We start from the raw sequence: 20,537 nt of genomic DNA on the forward strand, positions 1-20,537 counted from the left end.
CTTCTCTATCCAAGGAAGTTCTGGGCTATAGGCACGTCCAGGTCTGACATCATAGCGGTTCTGCTGGGGGGTTGTCCTCAACCCCCCTCCTCGCCCTCCCCCCTGTTCCGTCCCCACTTAGGTTCCAAGGCAGAGTTGTGTGCAGGGCCCGCCTGTAAAGCTCTTCCCTGTGAAGGGAAGTTTTTAGCAACCACCACCCATCCCTTCCTACATACTTCTGGTGCTCTGGGACATCAAAGGTTCAAGGCAGTGGGCAGAGCGAGAGGGGAAGAAGCCAAGAGACAGCATGTGTAAGTGAGGCCAGGTCTCTGGGTGGGTGGGGAGCGCCATTGATGGAAGAGGGAGGGAGAGGAAGGCAGGAGACTTGTTCTATGACAGCCTGCAAGAGTCCAGCGTAGGGAAGGATGTGAGGGGTAAGAAACCCGGGAAGAGCAAGAGGGGTTAGGCACAGTTTTCATGAAGGAAGGGAGGAGACAGGACTTAGGATGACAAAATGAAAGGGGAAGAAGCAGAAGCAAAACGTTGTTCGCTCTCTTCTCCCTGTCCCCATCACTCACACACACACACACACACACACACACACACACACACACACACACCATTGGCTGTGGTTGTTACCGCCATGGTGCTGGAGAAGAAAGGCTCCCCCCAGTGTGGAGGTGAAGACTTCGCAGAGACCCCTACTCTGTCATGAACAACCGTGCGCTCCTAGGGGAAGTCTTTACCTCTCTGGGCCTTGATTTACTCCTCGGGAAGGACGCTTTATTAAGGTCTCTAAGGTTGAACAACAAGGTCATGGTGGGTTTGATGGGGGGCAGCGTGAAGAGTCAGAAGTCTGGGTTTAAGTCTCAACTTTTTTTTAAGTTTATTTATTTATTTTGAGAAAGAGAGAGGGAGAAAGAGAGAATCCCAAGCAGTCTCTGCACTGTCAGCACGGAGCCCGATGAGGGGCTCGAACCCGCGAACCGCGAGATCATAACCTGAGCCTAAACCAAGAGTCGGACGCTTAACTGACTGAGCCCACACAGGCGCCCCTGAGTCTCAACTTAAAGTGAGCATCTATGTGATCTTGGGTGAGTCTCTGAGCCTCAGTGTCTGCATCTGTGCAATGGGGATGAGGATGTTGACCCTACTTACGTGCCTGTGGGGAAGATTCATTGAGATAACGTACATGAAAAACACTTAATAAACTGCCACCGTTTGTACAAAGATTGACTGTAGTTATATTAGGCTCTCTTCCCCACCCTTGCCACCCCCAATCTCAAATTCCAGTTCGGCAGCACGGTGTCAGGGGGATACGGGCAGCCACAGCAGATTGCCAGGACCTGCAGCTTGGCCCTTTATCGTGCCCGTCGCAATTGCTGCCAGGAGGCTGAGTGGAGCAGAGGGGTGGAGAGAGGGGCACGAGCTCATCTGTGGTTGCTATGGCGCCCCATCCAGGATTTGCCCATCTCTCCTAATGGAGCAAAGGGCAGAGGGAGGGAGGAGGGAGGGAGAGAACAACTGGTCTCTTCCTCTCCCCTCCCATTTATGTCTCTCTGGAGCTGATGTAGGGTGGGGAGTGGGGGGAGGGAGCCTAGATGCTGGATGAGAGGAGGAGGGAAGAGGGGTGGTGCCAGGATTAAGAGGGTTTCCAATGGGGGGGGGGGGTCACACTGAGAGAGGAGGGGCAGAGCCCTCATGCCTACATCCAGAAGCCTGCTGATGACGTTAGAAGGAAAAACAGGCAAGACAGCCCAGTGTGAGAGAGAGAGGAAGAGAGAAAGCCAGGACAGGAGGCTGGGAGCCAGCCAGCCTCTGCCTGGGCTCTCCTGAGCCTGCTGATCCCCCAGGCAGCCTGGACCCCGGGGTCCCCGAGAGCTGCCCCGAAGATGGGCACCAGGGCAGTGGTCGTGCCCCACCCCGTATGGGGGCTGCTGGGCTGCTGTTTCTTCTGCAGCTGGGCTCTGGGGGACCCACGGCCCCTCCGCTCTCTGCCGCCACTGTCCTCCCAAGTCAAGCCGGGCTCTGTACCTATGTGGGTACCCCCAGAGGGGGCTGAGGCAGCCCTGGCTTTTCTCTACTCTGGAGATGCCCAACAGCTGTCAGGGGCTAATTGCACTGAGCGCTACGAAGCCCACGGTGCAGGAGCCAGACCGGGGCTCCCCCCAGTCCTGTGGAGGGCAGCGGGCACCCTTGCCCAGGCCGCCAATTTCCTCAACATGCTGCTACAAGCCAACGACATCCGCGAGTCCAGTGTGGAAGAGGATGTGGAGTGGTACCAGGCACTGGTCCGCAGCGTGGCCGAGGGGGACCCAAGGGCGTACCGGGCTTTCCTGATCTTTAACCCTCCACCAGGGGCCAGCCACCTGCAGCTGGCCCTGCAGGCCACCCGGATAGGGGAGGAGACCATCCTTCAGGACTTGTCTGGAAGCAGGGTACAGGAGGAGAGCCCAACCGGGGCCCCGGACACCTCTGCCCTGCAGAAGCGGGTGCTGACCAATGACCTAGGGAGCCTCGGCAGCCCCAAGTGGCCACAGGGGGACGGCTATGTGGGAGACATGCAGCATGTGAAGCTATCTCCCCCCTTTCTGGAATGCCAGGCCGGCCGGCTCCGTCCTGGCTGGCTTATCACGCTTTCTGCCACCTTCTATGGACTCAAGCCAGACCTCAGCCCAGAGGTCAGGTAAGTACGTTTGTGCAGTGTTCGACGCGTTTGTGGGTATGTGGGGGTGGGGGGCTCGAGTCCAGCCAGCTGTGCGTGGGCCATTTGGCACACGCATACGTATCTGGGGGGCACAGATGTGCGTATTCGCATTCAGCTGTGTATATTTGCAGTTGACTCTGGGATTCTGTAACTGTTAGCACACACAGGTGCGAGTATACATAGTGACATAGCGTGTATGAATCAATCCACTTACATGTGGGGATACGCATGTGTGCGTATGGACGTGTGGATGTAGCAGGGCACAGGTCTCGGCGTCCACGTCTGAGTGGTGGGGAGAAGGCAGGGGAAGGCTTGATGTGGATGACAGTGATGGCCCAGGCACGAGACGTCTCAGAAGAGCCAGGCGGGCACTCCAGGAGCCAAACCTGCTGCTCTCTAGCCGTCTAGAACTGTAAAAGGAGACTTCTCCAAGGGAGGAAAAGTTCTTTGGGGGGCGGGGGCAGGGGTGGTGGGGAAGCTTGGAACCATTGCCCTTTCCGTCTAGGCCAGGTCCCCAGGGTCACTCCCAATGGCTATACTCTTAGATCAAGTGGGTTCCAGTCCTGCCTGTCCTGACTGGTACTCTTCAAATAACCGACTTTCTCCTTCAGAATAAAGAGGTCACTGGGAGCCCTGGTGGGAAGGAGGCAGCAAATGGACACAGAACTGCAAGGCATGCGACAATCAACATTGTTTTCCCAGCTATGTGTCCCCATTCATTGCTCCTAGCAGGGTTCCCTCGTGCCAGCCAGCAGCCTGGCTCCTAGCCAGCGCTCTCCCCCGCTCAGCCCAGAGCAGGGGTGGGGAGCCCTTGGGCCAGGCAGCTCCATTCCACAGTTCCTTTGCTGTGATCAATTCAGATCTGGTTTGGGCAGAGTGTGGGGGGTGTGGTTAATAGCTGAGTTCTGTGTGTGTGTGTGTGTGTGTGTGTGTGTGTGTGTGTGTCCATGCAGTGGAGAAGTGTGAAGATCCCCTTCAGACAGATCATCAGAGCCCCCGCTCCCACATGTCTTGACATGCCCCCTCCCTCCACCCATTGATAGAAACCAGGACATGCCAGGATGTTGAAAAGCCGAGGGATGTTGGGGGGACAACCCTCCAGGAAAGCAGATCGTTGCCCACAGAAACAGTGAGGATTAATAGCTCTAGAGACATGGAATGCAGCCCTGCCCTCTCTCCTGACACACTGCAGCCACTAGGCTAAAGGTTGCAAAGCTTGCATTCCTCCCTAGTCTGGGGCCCAAGGACACACGTCCACCTTGGCATCCTTCATGGTACCCCTAACTGCCAATTCACTGCCCTAGGGGGCAGGTGCAGATGATCGTCGATCTTCAGAGCGTGGACATCAATCAGTGTGCCAATGGGCCGGGCTGGTACTCTAACACACACCTGTGTGACCTCAACAGCACCCAGGTAAGGATAAGGAGGATGGTGACGTGGGGTGGGGCGCTAGGGTCCTGCCTCCCTTCCCCTTTCCCGTCACTGCCACCACCCAGCTCCCAGGAGTAGCTGACAAAAGTCTACCAGCCTCTCAGGGCCTCGGGGGAATCCCTAGTGATGAGATAAACAGAGATGGCATACCAGGCTTGTTAAAAGTGAGGGCACTTACTGTCAACTGTCTTTCAATAAAAAACAGAAACTAAAAAAAAAAAAAAGAAAGAAAAAAGAGGAAGAAGAAAATTCAGAAAGGATGCATTGATGGTCATTTCTGAGAAATTCCCAACTCCCCCGGCTTGATACGCAATAGCGCTTAAGGTTGAATGAATAATCAAAAATATGAACATTGAGGGCGCCTGGGTGGTTCAGTTGGTTGAGCATCCGACTTCAGCTCAGGTCACGATCTCACGGTGTGTGAGTTCGAGCCCCGGGTCTGGCTCTTTGCTGACAGCTCGGAGCCATTAAATATATGTATATATGAACATTTATATATATATAATGTTTATATATATGTGAACATTTATATATTGGTATTTATATAAATTTTATATAATTATATATATTTATAAATCTATATATAAATATACAATATATATAAATATATTATATATATATATATATATATATATATATATATATATATATATGTGAACATTGAAAAAGAAAGTGACCGGGCTCCTGGCTGGCTCAGTCGGTAGAGCATGCAGCTCTTGATCTCAGGGTCTTGAGTTCAAACCCCACAGTGGGCGTAGAGCGTACATTAAAAAAACAGTGAGGACACTTACAGCTTACTCCCCACCTCCCACTGGAGACAGCCACCCTCATTCCTTTGAAATCTCAGTGTGCTTCTCCCTTTTGGTACTGGGTGCTCCAGCATCTATCCCCAGGACTGCAACCTGAGCCCCTATTAGTCATCCCCTTTCCTTCTCCTGGACTACATTCTCCTTGTCGACAGAGCTCTGGGTTCCTTCTGACCCACAAAGGATGCTCTGTTGGTGTTTGTTGATCCAAGTGTAATGGTTGGTTGGAGTAGGGGAGAAATCTAACCAAAGAAGGAGCTTGAAGAGCTCTGGGACCAGTAAAGGTGATGGAACCAAAGCCAGATGCCGGCAGAATCAAAGCCATGGATGCAGGAGAATCTGGATGATGGAAAGCGATGGCTGGTAATCCTGAAAGCCAAGGGCTGGGAAACTGGGAGGCCAGTGAACTAATCCGCTCCACGGTTGCACTCGACTGCATGTTGTTCCTAGGCTGAAGCGGAGCCAAGGCGAGCCCTGCAGGCTGCTGGGAGGTGGGGCGGGTTTGGGCATCCGTTGCTCTTCAGGGCACATGTGTTTGAAACTGTAAGTCCAGGGATGGAGAAGGGCTGCCATTATTCAGTGCGTTATTAAACCCAGCCACAGCTCGTCTCCGTACGCATTTGTCTGACTCTGCAGACTGTGGCAAAAACAGAGCGTGTTCCAGGGCCCCGGGCAAGAAGGGAAGCTGGGCCCCAATTTCAGAAGCACCACCCTCTAACTTTTCTAGGTGAAAGGTGCCAGATATGGAATCTCCCAGGGTGAACCCCTTCCTTTATCCCACTGCTGTCTGTCCCTAACCACCCCCTGCAGCAGAGCTGACCTCATCCACGTGCTCCTCTTCCCTGCCTGGCTCTGAGGTCTGCTCGGTCCCCTGCTGGGCAAACATCAATGGGTGAAGGTGGAGTAAAGAGCTGGCCTTGGCATCCCACTGGCCTGGCATTAGGGCTGGGGAAAGCAGTCCTGTGCCAAAGCCAGATGGCACCTGGTAGGGGAAACTGCTCCTCTGTGGGGGCCTTTTCAACTCACCTGTGAGCCAAAGGGGGAGGCTGATGGGGACCCTTTGAAACAGGATGTAGGCACATAGGTGCGATCGGACTCCGAGTTCTCCCAAATTCCACCTCGCCCAGCCCCTCGCTCCGACAGCTGGGCACTAGGAAATGAGACCTGTATGGCTCCTGTCATTGCGAGTCAGAATAAAAGGGTGATCTGTCCCCAAACTCTATGTTGAAAAGAGGTAACCGCGGGGCTAGAGTAGGGCTTCCAGGGAGGGAAGGCTTCCTAAGGACTAGGGAGGACTTCTGGTAGGGAGGGGCCCCTCGTATGGACCAGGGGCCGTGGATTGGAAGGTACATGTACCCTCCACCTCTTCCCAAAAGGGAAATCCCCATATAAATACCTATCATGTTTGTCATCCCCACAGTGTGTCCCCCTGGAGAGTCAGGGCTTTGTCCTTGGCCACTACCTGTGCCGCTGCCGACCCGGCTTCTACGGGGCAAGCCACTCCGGGGGTATGTTCATTGTGGTGAGGGTCATTGTGGTGAGGGTCAGGCTGGGCCGGGCGGACGGGGCACCTGAGGGAAAAAGGCAGGCTGGGAGGAGACTTGTGGGGCAAGGGCAGAAGGTCAAGAGAAGCAGGAGAGGCAGGCAGGGTCCAACTTGGGGGTGTCTGCGCCTTCTGAAAATGACCCCACAACATGCCAAGCTGATGCAAGTTGACCTTGCAACAAACCCTAGCCTGGCATCACCTCTTCCTAGTACCCTGTCCTCCCCTGGGAATATCCACTTCCTCATTCCTCCCCTTCCCAGCCCTTGCCCCGGCGGTGACAGACCACCGGACGGAGAGGGAGAGGGCTACGGTGACCCGTGCGAGAGCAGGCTGGGATGCCCCGGGCCATGCCCCTCTCCTTGCACCCATCTTGTTCTTTATAGGGTTAGAAGAGAGTGCCGCCCAGCCTACTGGGCAATTCGGGTCCCCTCAGGGCAGCTCTGGGAGGCTGCTGCGGTGCCGGCCGTGTGCCGAGGGCTGCACCAGCTGCGTGGATGCCACGCCGTGCCTGGTGGAGGAAGCTCTGGCGCTGCGGGCCGCGGTCCTGGCCTGCCAGGCCAGCTGCATGCTGGCCGTCTTCCTGAGCATGCTGGCCTCCTACCGCTGCCGCCGAAGCAAGGCAAGCAAGGCCCCACGTCTCTGCCCTACCCGCGTCCTTCCCACCTCGAGTCCCCAGCATCAACTGGAGACCAGAGACTTACCTAAGACTAGAGCTCAGAAGAAATGGGTTCTGGTCTGAATTCTTCAACTCACCCACTGTGTGACATTAGGCAAAGTGACCCCGCTGCCTTAGATTTGTTTCCTCACCTGGAAAATGGAGGCATTGGACTTGACTCAAAACACAGTGTAGGTACTAGGGAGAAGTGATCTGGACCCTCGTGGGGCTCCCAGTTGAAAGGAGGAAGCAGGCAAGTAAGGAAAAAGCGCAGCAAAACAGAGGCGGGGGGGAAAGTGGGTATTGGTATAGCTGTGGCAGCTCAGAGAAAGGCCCCAGTTGTCCTGCCGAAGATGGTCCGGGAGAGACTTTCTGGAGAACAGGACGCTTGAGCCAGGCCTGAGGGTCAGCTAAATGGTTACCAGGCAGAGAAGGGGTCACCTAGACAAAGAATCGGTCTGACCCAAAGTTTCGAGGGAACGTGTGAGATCCCTTCTAGCTCCAACAACTTGTGAGTTGAGCCCAGGTCTCCAGTGAGGCCCAGGCTGGGATTGGGAGAGGCATGGGGCTGGGGGACTCGACCTTTGTGCCACCTGGACCCTGCTTAGCGTGGCGGAGCTAAGAGCCTGTGGTGGCAGTGGGGCCGTGGCTGTGGGCGGAGAGGGCGGAGCTGAGGTTCCAAGGCAAGGCCTTGGTTCAAGGCCAGTAAAAGTGACCCCTAAAAAAGGCCTGAGACTCTCCTCCCACCATCGTCCAGCCTCTGTCCTCCCACTGCCCTGCTTATACGCCTCTCTCTTTCCTGGGTTCACAGAGGATCCGAGCCTCTGGAGTTGTCCTGCTGGAGACCATCCTTTTTGGATCCCTGCTTCTCTACTTCCCTGTGAGTTTGTGGCCAGAGTCTGGCCCCGCCTGATCCCTGGCTGGCGCCCTCCACAACCCAGAATCCTTCCTCCTTTCTGCTCTCTTGGGGAGATTCAGAGACCTCCAAATCCTCATACCCATACCTACAAATGACAGGCTGGCCTAGTGAGCTCTGGAGCCAAAGAGTCCAGGCTAAAAAGAACCCTATGACTTACTGTGTGACTTAGGACAATTTACCTAACCTCTCTGATACTTGAGCCGCTCCTCTGCAGAAGGGAGGTGATGATGCCTCTATTGCAAGGCTGTTAGGAAGGTCAGCAATGGGCTTAGCAGAGGCCTAGCACATTAGAGGAAGTACAGTGGTGGGGACACCTGGGTGCCCCAGTCTGTTGAGCGTCTGACTTCGGTTCAGGTCATTGGCTCACGGTTTGTGAGTTCAAGCCCTGCATCAGCTCACTGCTGTCAGCACAGAGCCCTCTTTGGATCTTCTGTCCCTCCCCACCCCATCTCTGCCCCTCCCCTGCTCACACTCTTTCTCAAAAATAAATAAAACATTTTTTTTTGAAGAGGAAGTGCAGCTAAGAGCAGCTATTTTTGTCCCCCCCCCCCCCCCCCCCGCCCACCCAGGTGTTCATCCTGTACTTCAAGCCCAGTGTTTTCCGCTGCATCGTTCTCCGCTGGGTCCGGTTGCTGGGTTTTGCCACTGTCTACGGCACCATTATACTCAAGCTTTATAGGTAGGGTCTGGGGCAGACCTTGCTCTCATGCTGCTCACTCCGGGCTGCCCCAGCTCATCTGGAACAGAGTGGAGTTCTTCCCAGCCAGCTCCACTCCCCTGTGCGCGGCCCACCCCCCAGGCCTGCCCCTGTCACCGTAGCCCTCCCCAGCATGCAACATTTTGTGGGGTGGGGAGGCAGCACACCACGGAAGGGACAGGAGGATGGGTATTACGGAGGGGAAGGAAGCCACGGACAGAGGCCAGAGACCTGGCCCCCCTCTCCTTGGTCCTCCCCCTATGCCCCACACCCCTGTAGGGTGCTCCAGCTGTTTCTGTCCCGAACGGCCCAGCGGGGCCCCCACCTGAGCAACGGGCGGCTGCTGCAGCGTCTGGGGCTGCTCCTGCTGCTAGTGCTGGGCTTCCTGGCCGTGTGGACAGTGGGGGCCCTGGAACGAGGCATCCACACGCCCCTGGTGACCCGAGGCCACACTCTCGCAGGCCGCCACTTCTACCTGTGCCACCACGACCGCTGGGACTACATCATGGTAGTGGGTGAGCTGCTCCCGCCGAGCCCGCCTCACTCTGGCCCTCAGCCCTGCACCTCCGGGGTGGGGAGAGGGGGGGTGGTGCTCCTGACCTAGTCCTCCTGCCTTGTCCCCAGACCCCTGGCCCGGGCTCCCCCCAGCACACCCGACAGAGAAAGGGGCTGCTGAGGCGGTGCCTGACTCGGTGGCCCCTGCTCTCCCACAGCCGAGATGCTGCTCCTGTGCTGGGGCAGCTTCCTCTGCTACGCCACCCGAGCTGTCCCCTCGGCCTTCCATGAGCCGCGCTACATGGGCATCGCCCTGCACAATGAGCTGCTGTTCTCTGCGGCCTTCCATGCAGCCAGGTGAGCACGGGCCCTCCTACCCGCCACCCCTCCCACCCTCACACCACTCCTTGCCTCTCCTAGGCCAGGGAACCCCATCCCACAGCCATCCTCGCAGCACAGCTATGCCTTGGCAAGGCGAGGAAGGCCTCCCATCTGTAGCTCTCTCCCTACCCGGCAGACACCCTTCCTGCACCCCGTGTCTCACCCGACACCCAAAAAGAGGAAGCATGCGCACTCCTAACTCCTCTCCTATTCCCAAGCCCCGTCTCCGGCACCTCCACCATGCTCCTTCCCACACGTGCTCAATTCTCCCTGCCTTTCCCCACCACCCTCCCACCTCAGCCGATCCAGCAACAGGCCTGCTATGAGGGTCCGCGAGGACTTGGCCCTGTGGTACAGGCAGAATCGACCCACGGGACAGCCCATCACAGAGGTGTGGAGGGCAAGTCTGTGCTCTAGGCAACCAGAGAAGAGTCTGGGAGGGCTTCTCGGAGGTGGGGGTTAACGTGAGCTTGAAGTGGGACCTACATCCGAAGAGAGGGCAGGAAGAAGGAAAATTGCCCTTTCCAACCCACCCAGAACCCCCACGGAGATCAGGGCTCAGGCTGGGAGGTGAGCCAGTGAGACAGGTGAGAGGGAACAGGCCACTCCCTCCCACCCACCGGTAACGTTCGTTCCCCTCCCCTCCCACCCTCAGATTTGTGCTGGTTCCCTCCCTGCACCCGGACTGGACTCTGCTCCTCTTCTTCTTCCACACCCACAGCACGGTCACCACCACGCTGGCTCTGATCTTCATTCCTAAGGTGAGGTCTTGCCCCTCCTGGCTGTGAGCCAGACCCCAGCCCCTTTGTAAGGGGCGCGCCGTGGATCTGTTGCTGCCTCAGCGCCCTCTCCAGGTCAGAGTGAGGATGACACCCGGGGGTGAGAGGGCGGAGCCACAGGGCGCGCTGAGTGGAAGCCCACTTGGGGTGGGGGTCGGGGGGGAAGCTATTGTATCTCTCCGCCTCGAATCTCAGGGCAAAGGAAATAAGAGCTAGGACTGTAGGGGTCCTTGTAACACAACTGGCAGTTTCGTTTGGTGGACTCTGAAAAATCATCTTGGAAGCAGTTACAGAGGGATGGGTTGGGGAGCTGAAGGACATGGCTAGGAATTGTGGGGGCAGGGGCTCAGGACCTCCCCTCCCCGGTCTCTGAGCTAGAGAAACTCAGGGAGAATGAGGGGGAGCAAAAGTCTCCATGCCCTCAGAATTGCAAATTAGAGAGGCTGTGAAGATTGGATTTCATGAGGCAGGTGGGAATAGGCGTGAACAGGGAGCCAAGTTGACTCTTTTTCCCTGTCACACCCACCCTGGCCAGTTCCAGAAGCCGGGGGCTCCTCCCCGAGAGGAGATTGTGGATGAGGTGTATGAGGACGAGCTGGACCTCCAGCGGTCAGCTTCCTACCTGGACAGCAGCATCGCTTCGGCCTGGAGCGAGCACAGCCTGGACCCCGGAGACATTCGGGTATGCGCCGCCCTCCTTGCCTCCTTTGGATGCTGGCTTTTCGGGACTGGGCCAGGATCGCTGCTGCCCTGCCATCTGGGCTGTGTACCACTGCAGGTCCCCTCTTGTCCCCAGCTTTCCCTCCCTCTAAGACCTGCCTCCCTCCCTTCTCCACCATTGCCCTAAGCTGCTTCCCCCTGACTCTATTCAGATGAGGTCACAAACCACCCAAGTGGAAAGACCCCCAAAGTCCCTGTGGCCCAGGCCGCAGACCCATGAGTGGAGCTCCACCCCCGCTCAGCAGAGGCATCATGAGGGGCAGATTAAGAAGCCTCTCAGTCCCCATTACACTCGGGCTGCGGGTGACCCTAGGGCCAGCTATGGGGCTGGGTAGTTCAGGCAGTTAGCGGCTACCAGAGATTTCCACAACAGGATACCCATTCCCTGGACCTGGCGGTCTTAGAGGGAGTTCTTCCTGAGTCTTACCTCGGGAGAGCGTCTTTACTCTTCTTTTTCTGCTTAGGAGGGTCATAGTCACGGAACCCCAATGAGAGGCTCAGTGGGTAGGAAATAAGGAAACTTGGTGGTCTAAGCCCGTTGTCTGATAAAACCTAAGGTGTGGTTAACAATCTCAGGAAGCCATCTGTCCATTCCTTCTATCTCCACGGGGCTTCCTGACTTGTTTGCATCTCCCAATTCCCTCCTTGTCCCAAGTGTCTCTGCCTGGCTTTCCCCCATGTCCTCCTCACCCTCTGGGCTCTGCTCCCCTGGGAAGAGGCTGACCTGAGGCCCCAGTCGAACAGGGAGGCCAGAGAGTATGGGGGCATGCTGCCACAGCAGTGCTGCCTTGGGCCCCCCGCTTTGTGGAACAGCACCCAGTCTCTCTCCCGATGCTGGCTCTGGGGAGAAACCCAAAAGTGTAAGACTCTCAAAGTCCCATTCCCTCACTCGCACCTGAATATGACACTTTTCACACCATTGAGGAGCTCATGCGATCCTCTTAAGGAACCTAACAGTAGGTGGCCGGTTCTTTTCTTGTGTGTGTTTAATTAAAAAATATGTTTCCATGTTTGTTTATTTGTGAGAGACAGAGCACGAATAGGGGAGGGGCAGAGAGAGAGGGAGACACAGAATCTGAAGCAGGCTCCAGGCTCTGAGCTGTCAGCACAGAGCCCAATGCGGGGCTTGAACTCTTGAACCGTGAGATCATGACCTGAGCTGAAGTTGGACGTCGGCTGCTTGACGGACTGAACCCATCCATAGAAGCAGAGAGAGGGGAGCCTGGGTGGCTCAGTCGGTTAAGTGTCCGACTTTGGCTCAGGTCATGATCTCACGGTTCCTGAGTTCGAGCCCCGTGTCAGGCTCTATGCTGACAGCTCAGAGCCTGGAGCTTGCTTCTGATTCTGTCTTCTTCTCTCTGCCGCTGCCCCCAACCCCCACTCACGTTCTGTCTCTCCAAAATGAATGAAAAAAAAAAAAAAAAAAAAAAAGGCAGAGAGACAGAGAGCTCTAGAAATAGCCTCCAGGCACATGATGGGTCACTGGCCTCAAACCCAGGTTTCCCACCCCCCAAGCCGGTGGCTTCCCATCAGATGACAGCGCCCCCAGAGAAAGGGGTGCACCCTGCATCCTTGGGTCCGAGAGGACCTGGCTGGGAGTGGACAGGCGAATTCTGAGAGTGTGCAAAGCAGGGAGGGAACACAGCTTGGTGGGAAAGAGATGTGCAGAGACAGTGGTCCAAATAACGGCCGAGGGGGAGGCAGGACACCCCCCAGGGGGATGGAGAGAGCTTAGCCGTGCATCTGACCGGGGGCTCTGCTCTCCCCCCTCCTCCCCTTCCCGCAGGACGAGCTGAAGAAGCTCTATGCCCAGCTAGAGGTCCACAAGACCAAGGAGATGGCCGCCAACAACCCGCACCTGCCCAAGAAGCGGGGCAGCTGGCGCCAGGGCCTGGGCCGCTCCTTCATGAGGTGCCTGGCCGAGTTCCCGGAGGCCCTGGCCCGCCAGCACTCCCGGGACTCGGGCTCCCCCAGCCTCGGCAGCCTGCCCGGCTCCTCGCGCCGCCGGCTGCTCAGCTCCAGCCTCCAGGACCCCGAGGGGCCCCCGGCCCTGCGCAAGTCCCGCAGCGCCTACGACCACGACCGCCACAGCCGCCGCCGCGAGCAGGACCCGCCACTCCTTGACTCGCTGCTGAGGAGGAAGCTGGCCATGAAGGCCTCGCGGGAAAGCAGGGAGAGCCGGGAGGCGGCGGAGGGGCCCCCGGGCCTGGGCTTCAGGTCGGCCAGCGCCCACAACCTGACGGTGGGCGACAGGCTGCCCCGGGCCCGGCCTGCGTCGCTGCAGAAGTCGCTCAGCGTGGTGGCGGGCTCCAGGGAACAGGCCCTGCTCGTAGCCAGCCAGGCCTACCTGGAGGAGACCTATCGGCTGGCGAAGGAGCGAGAGGAGAGGAAGAAGGCCGAGGCAGCCTCGGCCAGCCCAGTGAGGAGGCCATCGGCCAGGAGGCCAGAGCGAGCTCGAGGGGCGCCCCTGTCAGCCCCACCTTCCCCCGCCAAGAGCCGCAGTGTGCACGGGAGGCTTCAGGAGGAGGCCACGAAAAGGCTGCCTCACCCGCCAGTCCAGCACCAGGTCTCCACACCCATCATGGCCCTGTCCGGGGCCTGCCTGGGAGAGCCGAGGATGCTCTCCCCCACCTCCACCTTGGCTCCCGCTCTGATGCCGGCTCCAGCCCCAGCCCCGACCCCGCTGCCCGCCCTGGCACCAGTCCCAGTACCCCCCCAGAGCCCCAGCTTGCTCACCTTCATCTGCCCCTGGGAGAATGCAGAACTGCCGGTCAAGAAAGGAAATGTAGCTCCAGAGGGCCCCGCGGGGCCAGAGCGAGGCAACCACTCCCCTGCCCCGGCTCGGGCCAAGCTCTGGAGGGCCCTCTCGGTTGCAGTTGAGAGAAGAGGGACGGGGGAGAGTGGGATGGCCACAGAGGATGGACGTCTCCAAGGGGAAGCCGGTGAGGGGGACGAAGACAAGTCCAAGGTCTTCTCTAAATCCCACAGCCTCAAGACCCCTGTTCAGCAGGGTTCCATGCACAGTCTCGGCCTGGCTATCAAAGCTCTGACCCGTTCTCGGAGCACTCACAGAGAGAAGGAGAGCGGGGAAGGGAGTCCTGAGCCGGAGGAGAAGGGCAGAGCCTCGGGGGAGGGCGTGGGGGCCTGCCCCCGATCTCCTAGGCTAGGCCGGCCCAAGGCCGTGAGTAAGCAGGCCGCCCTCGCACCCTGTGACGATGAGGAGACCCTCCAGAACCAACAGAACGCTCACACCAGCAGAATGCTCCAAGTCTACCACCAGGAGGGCAGCAGGGAACAAGAAGAGAGAGGCAGGAGGGCATCCCAAGGTCCCGGGGAGGCAAAAGTAGAGAGAGACGGTAAAGCGGGGTCTGCTGCCCTGAGGCAAGCCAGGCAGGGCACAGTCGGGGACAAAACTGCCGAGCGAGCAAAAGAAGCCCCCGTGGGCTGGCGGGAACCGCCCAGAGCTGACCTCCAGCCCACGGGCAGTGCTGACCGCAGGACGCCAGAGGTATGCCCCAGGGAAGTCGCCCAGTCAGAAGCAAGTCAGCCTGACAGTAGCAACAAGGCCCAGACCTGCCCCTGGGAGGTGAGTGAAGGGGCCCCTGAGAAGGGGACACAACAACAAGCTCTAGATGACTCCCAAGAGAGAAGGAAGGCGTCGGAAAAGTCAGGGCCCCAAAACGTGGCTGTCGTTGCTCGGAAAAAGCCAGAGAGGCTGGTCAGGGGGCAGGAGGTGGTATGTCCCTGGGAGGGTGCCGATCCTGGGAGTCTGTGCTCTTGGTCAGCCTCTCAGGACTCTGACAGAAACGACGGCAGGTCTGAGGCAGCGGGCCGGCTAGAAGCTAGAGAGGTGGAGAAGCCTCAGCAGGGAGCCACAGGCCCAGGAGCTTGTATACCCGACACTACCAAGGCAGAGCTCTGTCCCTGGGAGGCATGTGAAGGAGAGAATGGAAAACCATTCCAGGAGGGAGTGAAGCTTCCCCAGGAAAAGCAGGAAACCCCCAAGAAAGCAACCTTCTGGAAAGAACAGAAACTGAGTGGAGACTTGGAGTCTTTTTGTCGGTGGGAGAGGACAGATTTCCGGGGTCCCTCAGCAGTCTCTACTCCGGCCCCGGGAACCCCTGTGTGCTCCGGGAGTTTGGGGACTAGCATCTCGGAGGTGTGTCCATGGGAGGCAGGAGATGCTCCCGTCGGGAAAGCAGAGGTCTGTCCCTGGGAGCTGGGTGATGAGGTAGTAGGGAAGGAACTGCCGGGTCAGGGGACAGGTGGAGAATTTCTCCAGGGAAAGGGGAAAGCCTCTAGAAAAGGGCTCTTTGGAGAGATGGGGGAACAAACTGGAAAAGCAGTGCAGAAAAGTAGTCAACAGCAGGAGTCAGTGTGTCCCCAGGACGGCACAGCCCCTGGGCACCCCAGCCCGTGTCTAGATAATTTCTCAGCCAAAGGTGGTGGCCAACTCCTCAGCAATGGAGGAAGCAGGGCGACACAGGTATGTCCATGGGAAGATCCCAGGCCAGAGCTGAGGGAAGTAACACCTGCCAGGGCAGAACTCTGTCCCTGGGAGGTAAATGAACGAATAAGAGAGGACTGGACATCAGGACAGGCGGCAAAAGCAGGAGAACCTCCAAAGGACGAGGAGAAAATGCCTGGAACATCAGGAATCAAAGACGGCGCAGCTGGGGAAAAGCCTGAGGGACAGCTCCAAAATACAGAAGCAGTCTGTCCTTGGGAGAACGTGGACCCTGGCAGCTTCTCCCCACAACCAGGTCCTCAAGACACAGGTAGAGCCGAAGCCAGTTTCCACATGTCAGGCAGTGTGGGAGGCAAAACTGCCGAGATCTGTCCCTGGGACATGGAAGAAACCATGCGTGCCGAGAAGGCTGAGGTCTGTCCCTGGGAGGTGAGTGCTGGAGCAAGGCAGGAAAGAGCTTTGGGAGTTGAGGCCGTTAGGAAATTTCCAAATGACACAGGAAAGGCTTCTGCAGGTCCTGGACCCAGCGAGATAGCTGTTACCTCTCCAAAGAAGCCGGAGGGGCCAGCCTGGGAGCGGGAGGTGGCCTGTCCCTGGGAAAGCTTGGATCCAGGGGGCTCCTGTCAGCATTCGGACACTCTGGGCACTGACAGACCAAAAGGTGGACTCCGGGAAATGGACCATGTGGGGTGCAGGGCAGCTGAGGTGTGTCCCTGGGAAGTGGAGGAAGCACCTACCAGTGAGAAAGCCAAGATCTGTCCCTGGGAGGTGAACGAAGGAGCTACTGGGACAAGATTGGAACAAGAAAGGGGGAGTGACTCAGCAGGACAGGAGAAAATTCTAGAAAAGGGGAGACTCACCTCCCTGGGAGAAGACAGATCAAAATGGGAGACAAAACAGAGTCAAGAAGAGGAAGCTAGTTGTCCTTGGGAGAAGGACTTGAGGGCTCCCTCTGCTCAGGGCCCTGAGGTCTCAGACTCATCCCTCAGCACGAGTGGCAACGTGAAAGAGGGACATTCCTTGCAAGCGAGGGATGAGGCAGTGGAGGAAGGGGACCTGACGCAAGATGCAAAGATGGGCTCCTTCCCAGAACACAGAACCCCAGTAGAAGCCCCGTCTTCAAAAGCAGGAGAATTCACTACTGAAGACAGGGGGAAAGCAAGCAAAGAGCTACAATCTGTCTGTCCACGGGAGAGCATGACCCCGGCAGGTGCTTCCTCCCACCCGGACGGTCAATGCCGTGACCCACCTAAGGCCGGCTCTCAGGACCTGGCTGGCGTTGGGGGCAGGCTTGCTGAGGTGTGCCCATGGGATGATCCTAACCCTGATGGCAGCGCCAAAGCTGATATCTGCCCCTGGGAGGTGACTGAAAGGGTCCCTGACAAAGGGATGGCAAGACAGGATGGGAAAGGGACGCCTCAAGAGAAGGGGAAGGTCCCAGGAAGACCAGAGCCCCAAATTGTGGCAGTTCAGGAAAAGCCAGAGAGGGCAGATGGGAAACAGGAGGCGGTGGGTCCCTGGGAGAGTCAGGATTGTGGGGGTCTGTCTCCGCAACCAGCCCCACAAGCTTCTGCCAGAAGCGAAGGCAGTTCGGAGGCAGCAGGCAGTGTGGGGGCCAAGGTGGCAGAAGTGTGTCCGTGGGAAGCAAGAGAGTCTCCATCTGCTAAAGAAGCAGACATCTGCCCTTGGGAGGCGAAGACAGAAGCTGCTGAGGAAGGGGGACTGGAACAAGAGGTGGACGGAAAATCCCAAGGGCAAGGAGAGATGATCCCTCAAAAGGCGGCATCTCCGGGGACTGAAGAACACTTTTCAAAAGCAGCAGCAAAAGTCAGCAAAGAGCAGGCGACAGTCTGCTCAGGTTCCGGGGAGCTCCTCCCCCAGCCAGATGCTCCGGACACTGACCAACCCCAAGTCAGTCCCCACGGAGTAAGCAGTACGGGGAGCAGGGTGGCAGAGCTGTGTCGATGGGAAATCACGGATCCAGAAGGAAATAAAATAAAGGGCACCATGGCAGACATCTGTGATTGGGAGGGAACCGGAGCCCCACCTGAGGAATCTGGCCTTCTGGCTTTAACAGCAACTCAGACAGAAATATTTTTCCCCCCAGCCCCTGAGAACCCACCATGCCTTTTAGTCCACAGACCTCCGGGTAGCTTCCTTCCAGAGAGCAAAAGCCCCCGCCCTGAGGGGAGCAAGGCAGCCACTACTTTTACTCTAGAAGGGGTCCGAGAACTCCAAGGAGCTTCAGGACACGAGCCAAGGACCAGCTCAGTCCCAGAGCCAAGTCTCCAAGAAGCTGAGGCTCACGAGTCTTCCTCCTTCGCTGAAGACAAAGAAGTGGCTTCTATAGCTCCATATGAAGAACTCTCCCCTCCAACTGTCTATCCTTGGGACTGCGAGTAACAGATCCATCGGGTGAGGCCAGACATCTGGTGGCTGGTTTTCAAGAGCCAAAGTCCTTTCCAAGTCCTCCATGTTCCCCAAGAGCCAAGTCAAAGACACTTGGCCACTTGCCCTCTCCATGAAGGCCAGAAGTCAATCATTCGGACGACAAATTGTACAAGAAGGGTGCAGCTCAGACCCCAACAGAAAGTCTTGTCCTCTCGTTACTTCCCACTCTCCTTCCTGCTCCAGGGAACCAAGGCGAGACCCTCTGCTTCTGACGAATCCCCCCATCCAGCTAGAGGACTCGACACAGCTGTGTCTGGACACTCATAAGGCCAGTGTTTGGGATGAAAGGAAGTCAGCAGTGCCCAGCCCACATTTTCTCATAAAAAGACCCCTTTTTTGAGAAGAAACTATAAACCATACAAGGCACTGGCAGCGTTAGGGTCTGAGGAATGCTATAAAAGGTCACCACAGGAAGCTTAAGAAGCCACTTAACTCAAGTTCAAAGATAAATCAGGGGGACAACCTTAAGTTTATTTATTTTGAGAGAGAGACAGAGAGAGAGACAGAGCAGGGGAGGGAGTGAGAGAGAGAGGGAGAGAGAATCCCAAGCAGGTTCCACACCATCAGCGCAGAGCAGGGGGGAAACTTAATGGCTCAAAAAAAGTACCCAAAATGCCTTAAAGACCTTGTCATTTTGACTTTGGAGCTCCAGTTTCTGCTGTGTTGATCCTCATACCTGCCCTGGTTGGCTGCTCAGGTAGAGCCAATCAAGCACTCTTACTTCCTTATCAACATCTGGCATCCAAAGCAACACCAGAGACAGCATAGAAGGCAAGGCAGGGGCTCCACATCCTCCCCACACTGGCCAAGGGAAAGTTCTCCCTTCCAGACACCCCCTCCAGTTTAAGGAGTGTGCCTCTTGCTAGCTTTTTCAAATCGTTCCTCCCCACTTCTGCCCCATCTTTGGCTAGTCTCAAGCTCATCTCACCGGCTCATTCTCCTCCCAGCCTTTCAGGGCTGTCACCAATGGGACCCCTCTCTGCTTGTCCACGCAGCTGGAGGCAGGGGAATTTCTGGCTCTGATGTGAGAAAGCACTCCAAACCGCTTGCTCAGTAACAAGAGGCCCACAACAGTTACCTTCCTGAGAAGCGAGAAAGAAGGTCCTGTTTGCAGTCAGCACAAGAATTACCCTCAGAAAGAGTAGCGCTACAGGGCAGGTTGTCCTGAGGGCCGGTGAAAAGGCATCATGTAAACACAGTTTTCTTCTTAGTGAGCTCGGCTCTATCCTCTCAAGTCAGTTCAGGCTACCCCGGCTTAAGTAATCCTAGTGCCGGAATAGGAGGATGTTAACCAGAGGGAAACAAGGAAGGAGAAAAGCACTGGTCAAAAAAGCCCTAGAATTGGCAGGGGTGAGGTGGGGGGAGGAAACAGGCTGAGCCGGGCAGGGGCACTGAAGATGGCAGTAAGCCCACCCTCTAACTGCACAGATACTGATGCCATTCACGGGGAAGAAAAAGACAAAACGAGAGGACCAAATACCCAATGGGGAGGAAAAAAATGAGTCTGCATACAAATACCGTAGGCAGATTCAGGACTTTACAGAAGTAGCAAAATGCTCCATTTCCAAAAAGAAGGAATGGAAAAACTTTGTCATTCAGGGACCAGATGCCCCTGTTCCCATATCTAGCTTCTCCCACTTACCTGGTCCCTTGGCCTGGGATTTCAGGGGAGTAAAATGTAGTGTTGCTCTGGGCTCCTGCTAGTTAACCTCACCGCTCCTAAGTCGGTGAGAATTTTGCTAACCGCACAACAGAACAATTCCATTGTGTCTGGTCTACCTAGGAACAGAAAAGTGATTCCTTTCACTGCTGTGAAATAAACCATGGGGAAAAAAAAAATAAAGAATGCTTTCTCTTGACCAATAAGCAGTGGGTTCTAGCTTATTCATTATGGTGATTTTCTTTTTTCCAACGTTTTTAGAGAGGGACGGATCGGTCAAACAAGAGCAAGCCGGAGGTAACTACACTGCGGCCTTCAGGACTTTGAGGTGGTCTGGCTAATTCTCGGCCTGTATCCAGCTCCATGGCTGGCACTGCAGATGGTCTCTGCCTGGCCCTTCAAGCAAATCCTTCACATCTGGGCCATTTGCTCAGCTGGATTTGATCCCAAGGGGAAATGAAAATTGCACTTATCCTCTAGCTCCCTGGTGGCAGCTACCGCTTAGCTGCTATTTAGGATTATCTAGAGACCCCTGAGACAGATCTAGGGGAGTGGGATGAAACAGCTTATTTGAAGCACTGTTTTTATATATTCAGAGAAATCAATCGGTCATGTGCCCATTAAGCGTGTTTCTTCACATCTCTGCTTCCCTGCCCTCCCTGGATTACTTCCCCTTCCTCTATACTCCCCAGCTGTGGATCCTGCTGAAAGCACTTGCCTTCTCATTTTGCCTTAATCCAGGGCTCAGGCAAATAGGATGTGGCCAAACCTCACTTCAGACATGCTGCAGACTGATGTACATTTTAAGCCAAAAGGGCTGAGACTAAACGGTATATGATAAAG

General features: G+C 56.5%; 1 protein-coding gene across 1 annotated transcript; it reads left to right on the forward strand.

Moving 5' to 3' along the window:
* Positions 1-1,733: 1,733 nt before the first annotated feature.
* Positions 1,734-19,896, forward strand: GPR179 (G protein-coupled receptor 179). The gene is made up of 11 exons (XM_019415941.2): positions 1,734-2,665; positions 3,991-4,099; positions 6,344-6,431; positions 6,853-7,088; positions 7,936-8,004; positions 8,613-8,722; positions 9,020-9,255; positions 9,454-9,592; positions 10,272-10,377; positions 10,931-11,077; positions 12,902-19,896. Exons 1-11 carry the CDS (start codon positions 1,872-1,874, stop codon positions 17,984-17,986), a joined length of 7,119 nt encoding a protein of 2,372 aa, XP_019271486.2. The 5' UTR covers positions 1,734-1,871; the 3' UTR covers positions 17,987-19,896.
* The last annotated feature ends 641 nt before the right edge of the window (positions 19,897-20,537 follow it).

Source organism: Panthera pardus, unplaced genomic scaffold (genome assembly GCF_024362965.1).
Source record: "Panthera pardus isolate Hobbes unplaced genomic scaffold, ASM2436296v1 HiC_scaffold_3, whole genome shotgun sequence".
Classification (NCBI taxonomy): domain Eukaryota; kingdom Metazoa; phylum Chordata; class Mammalia; order Carnivora; family Felidae; genus Panthera; species Panthera pardus.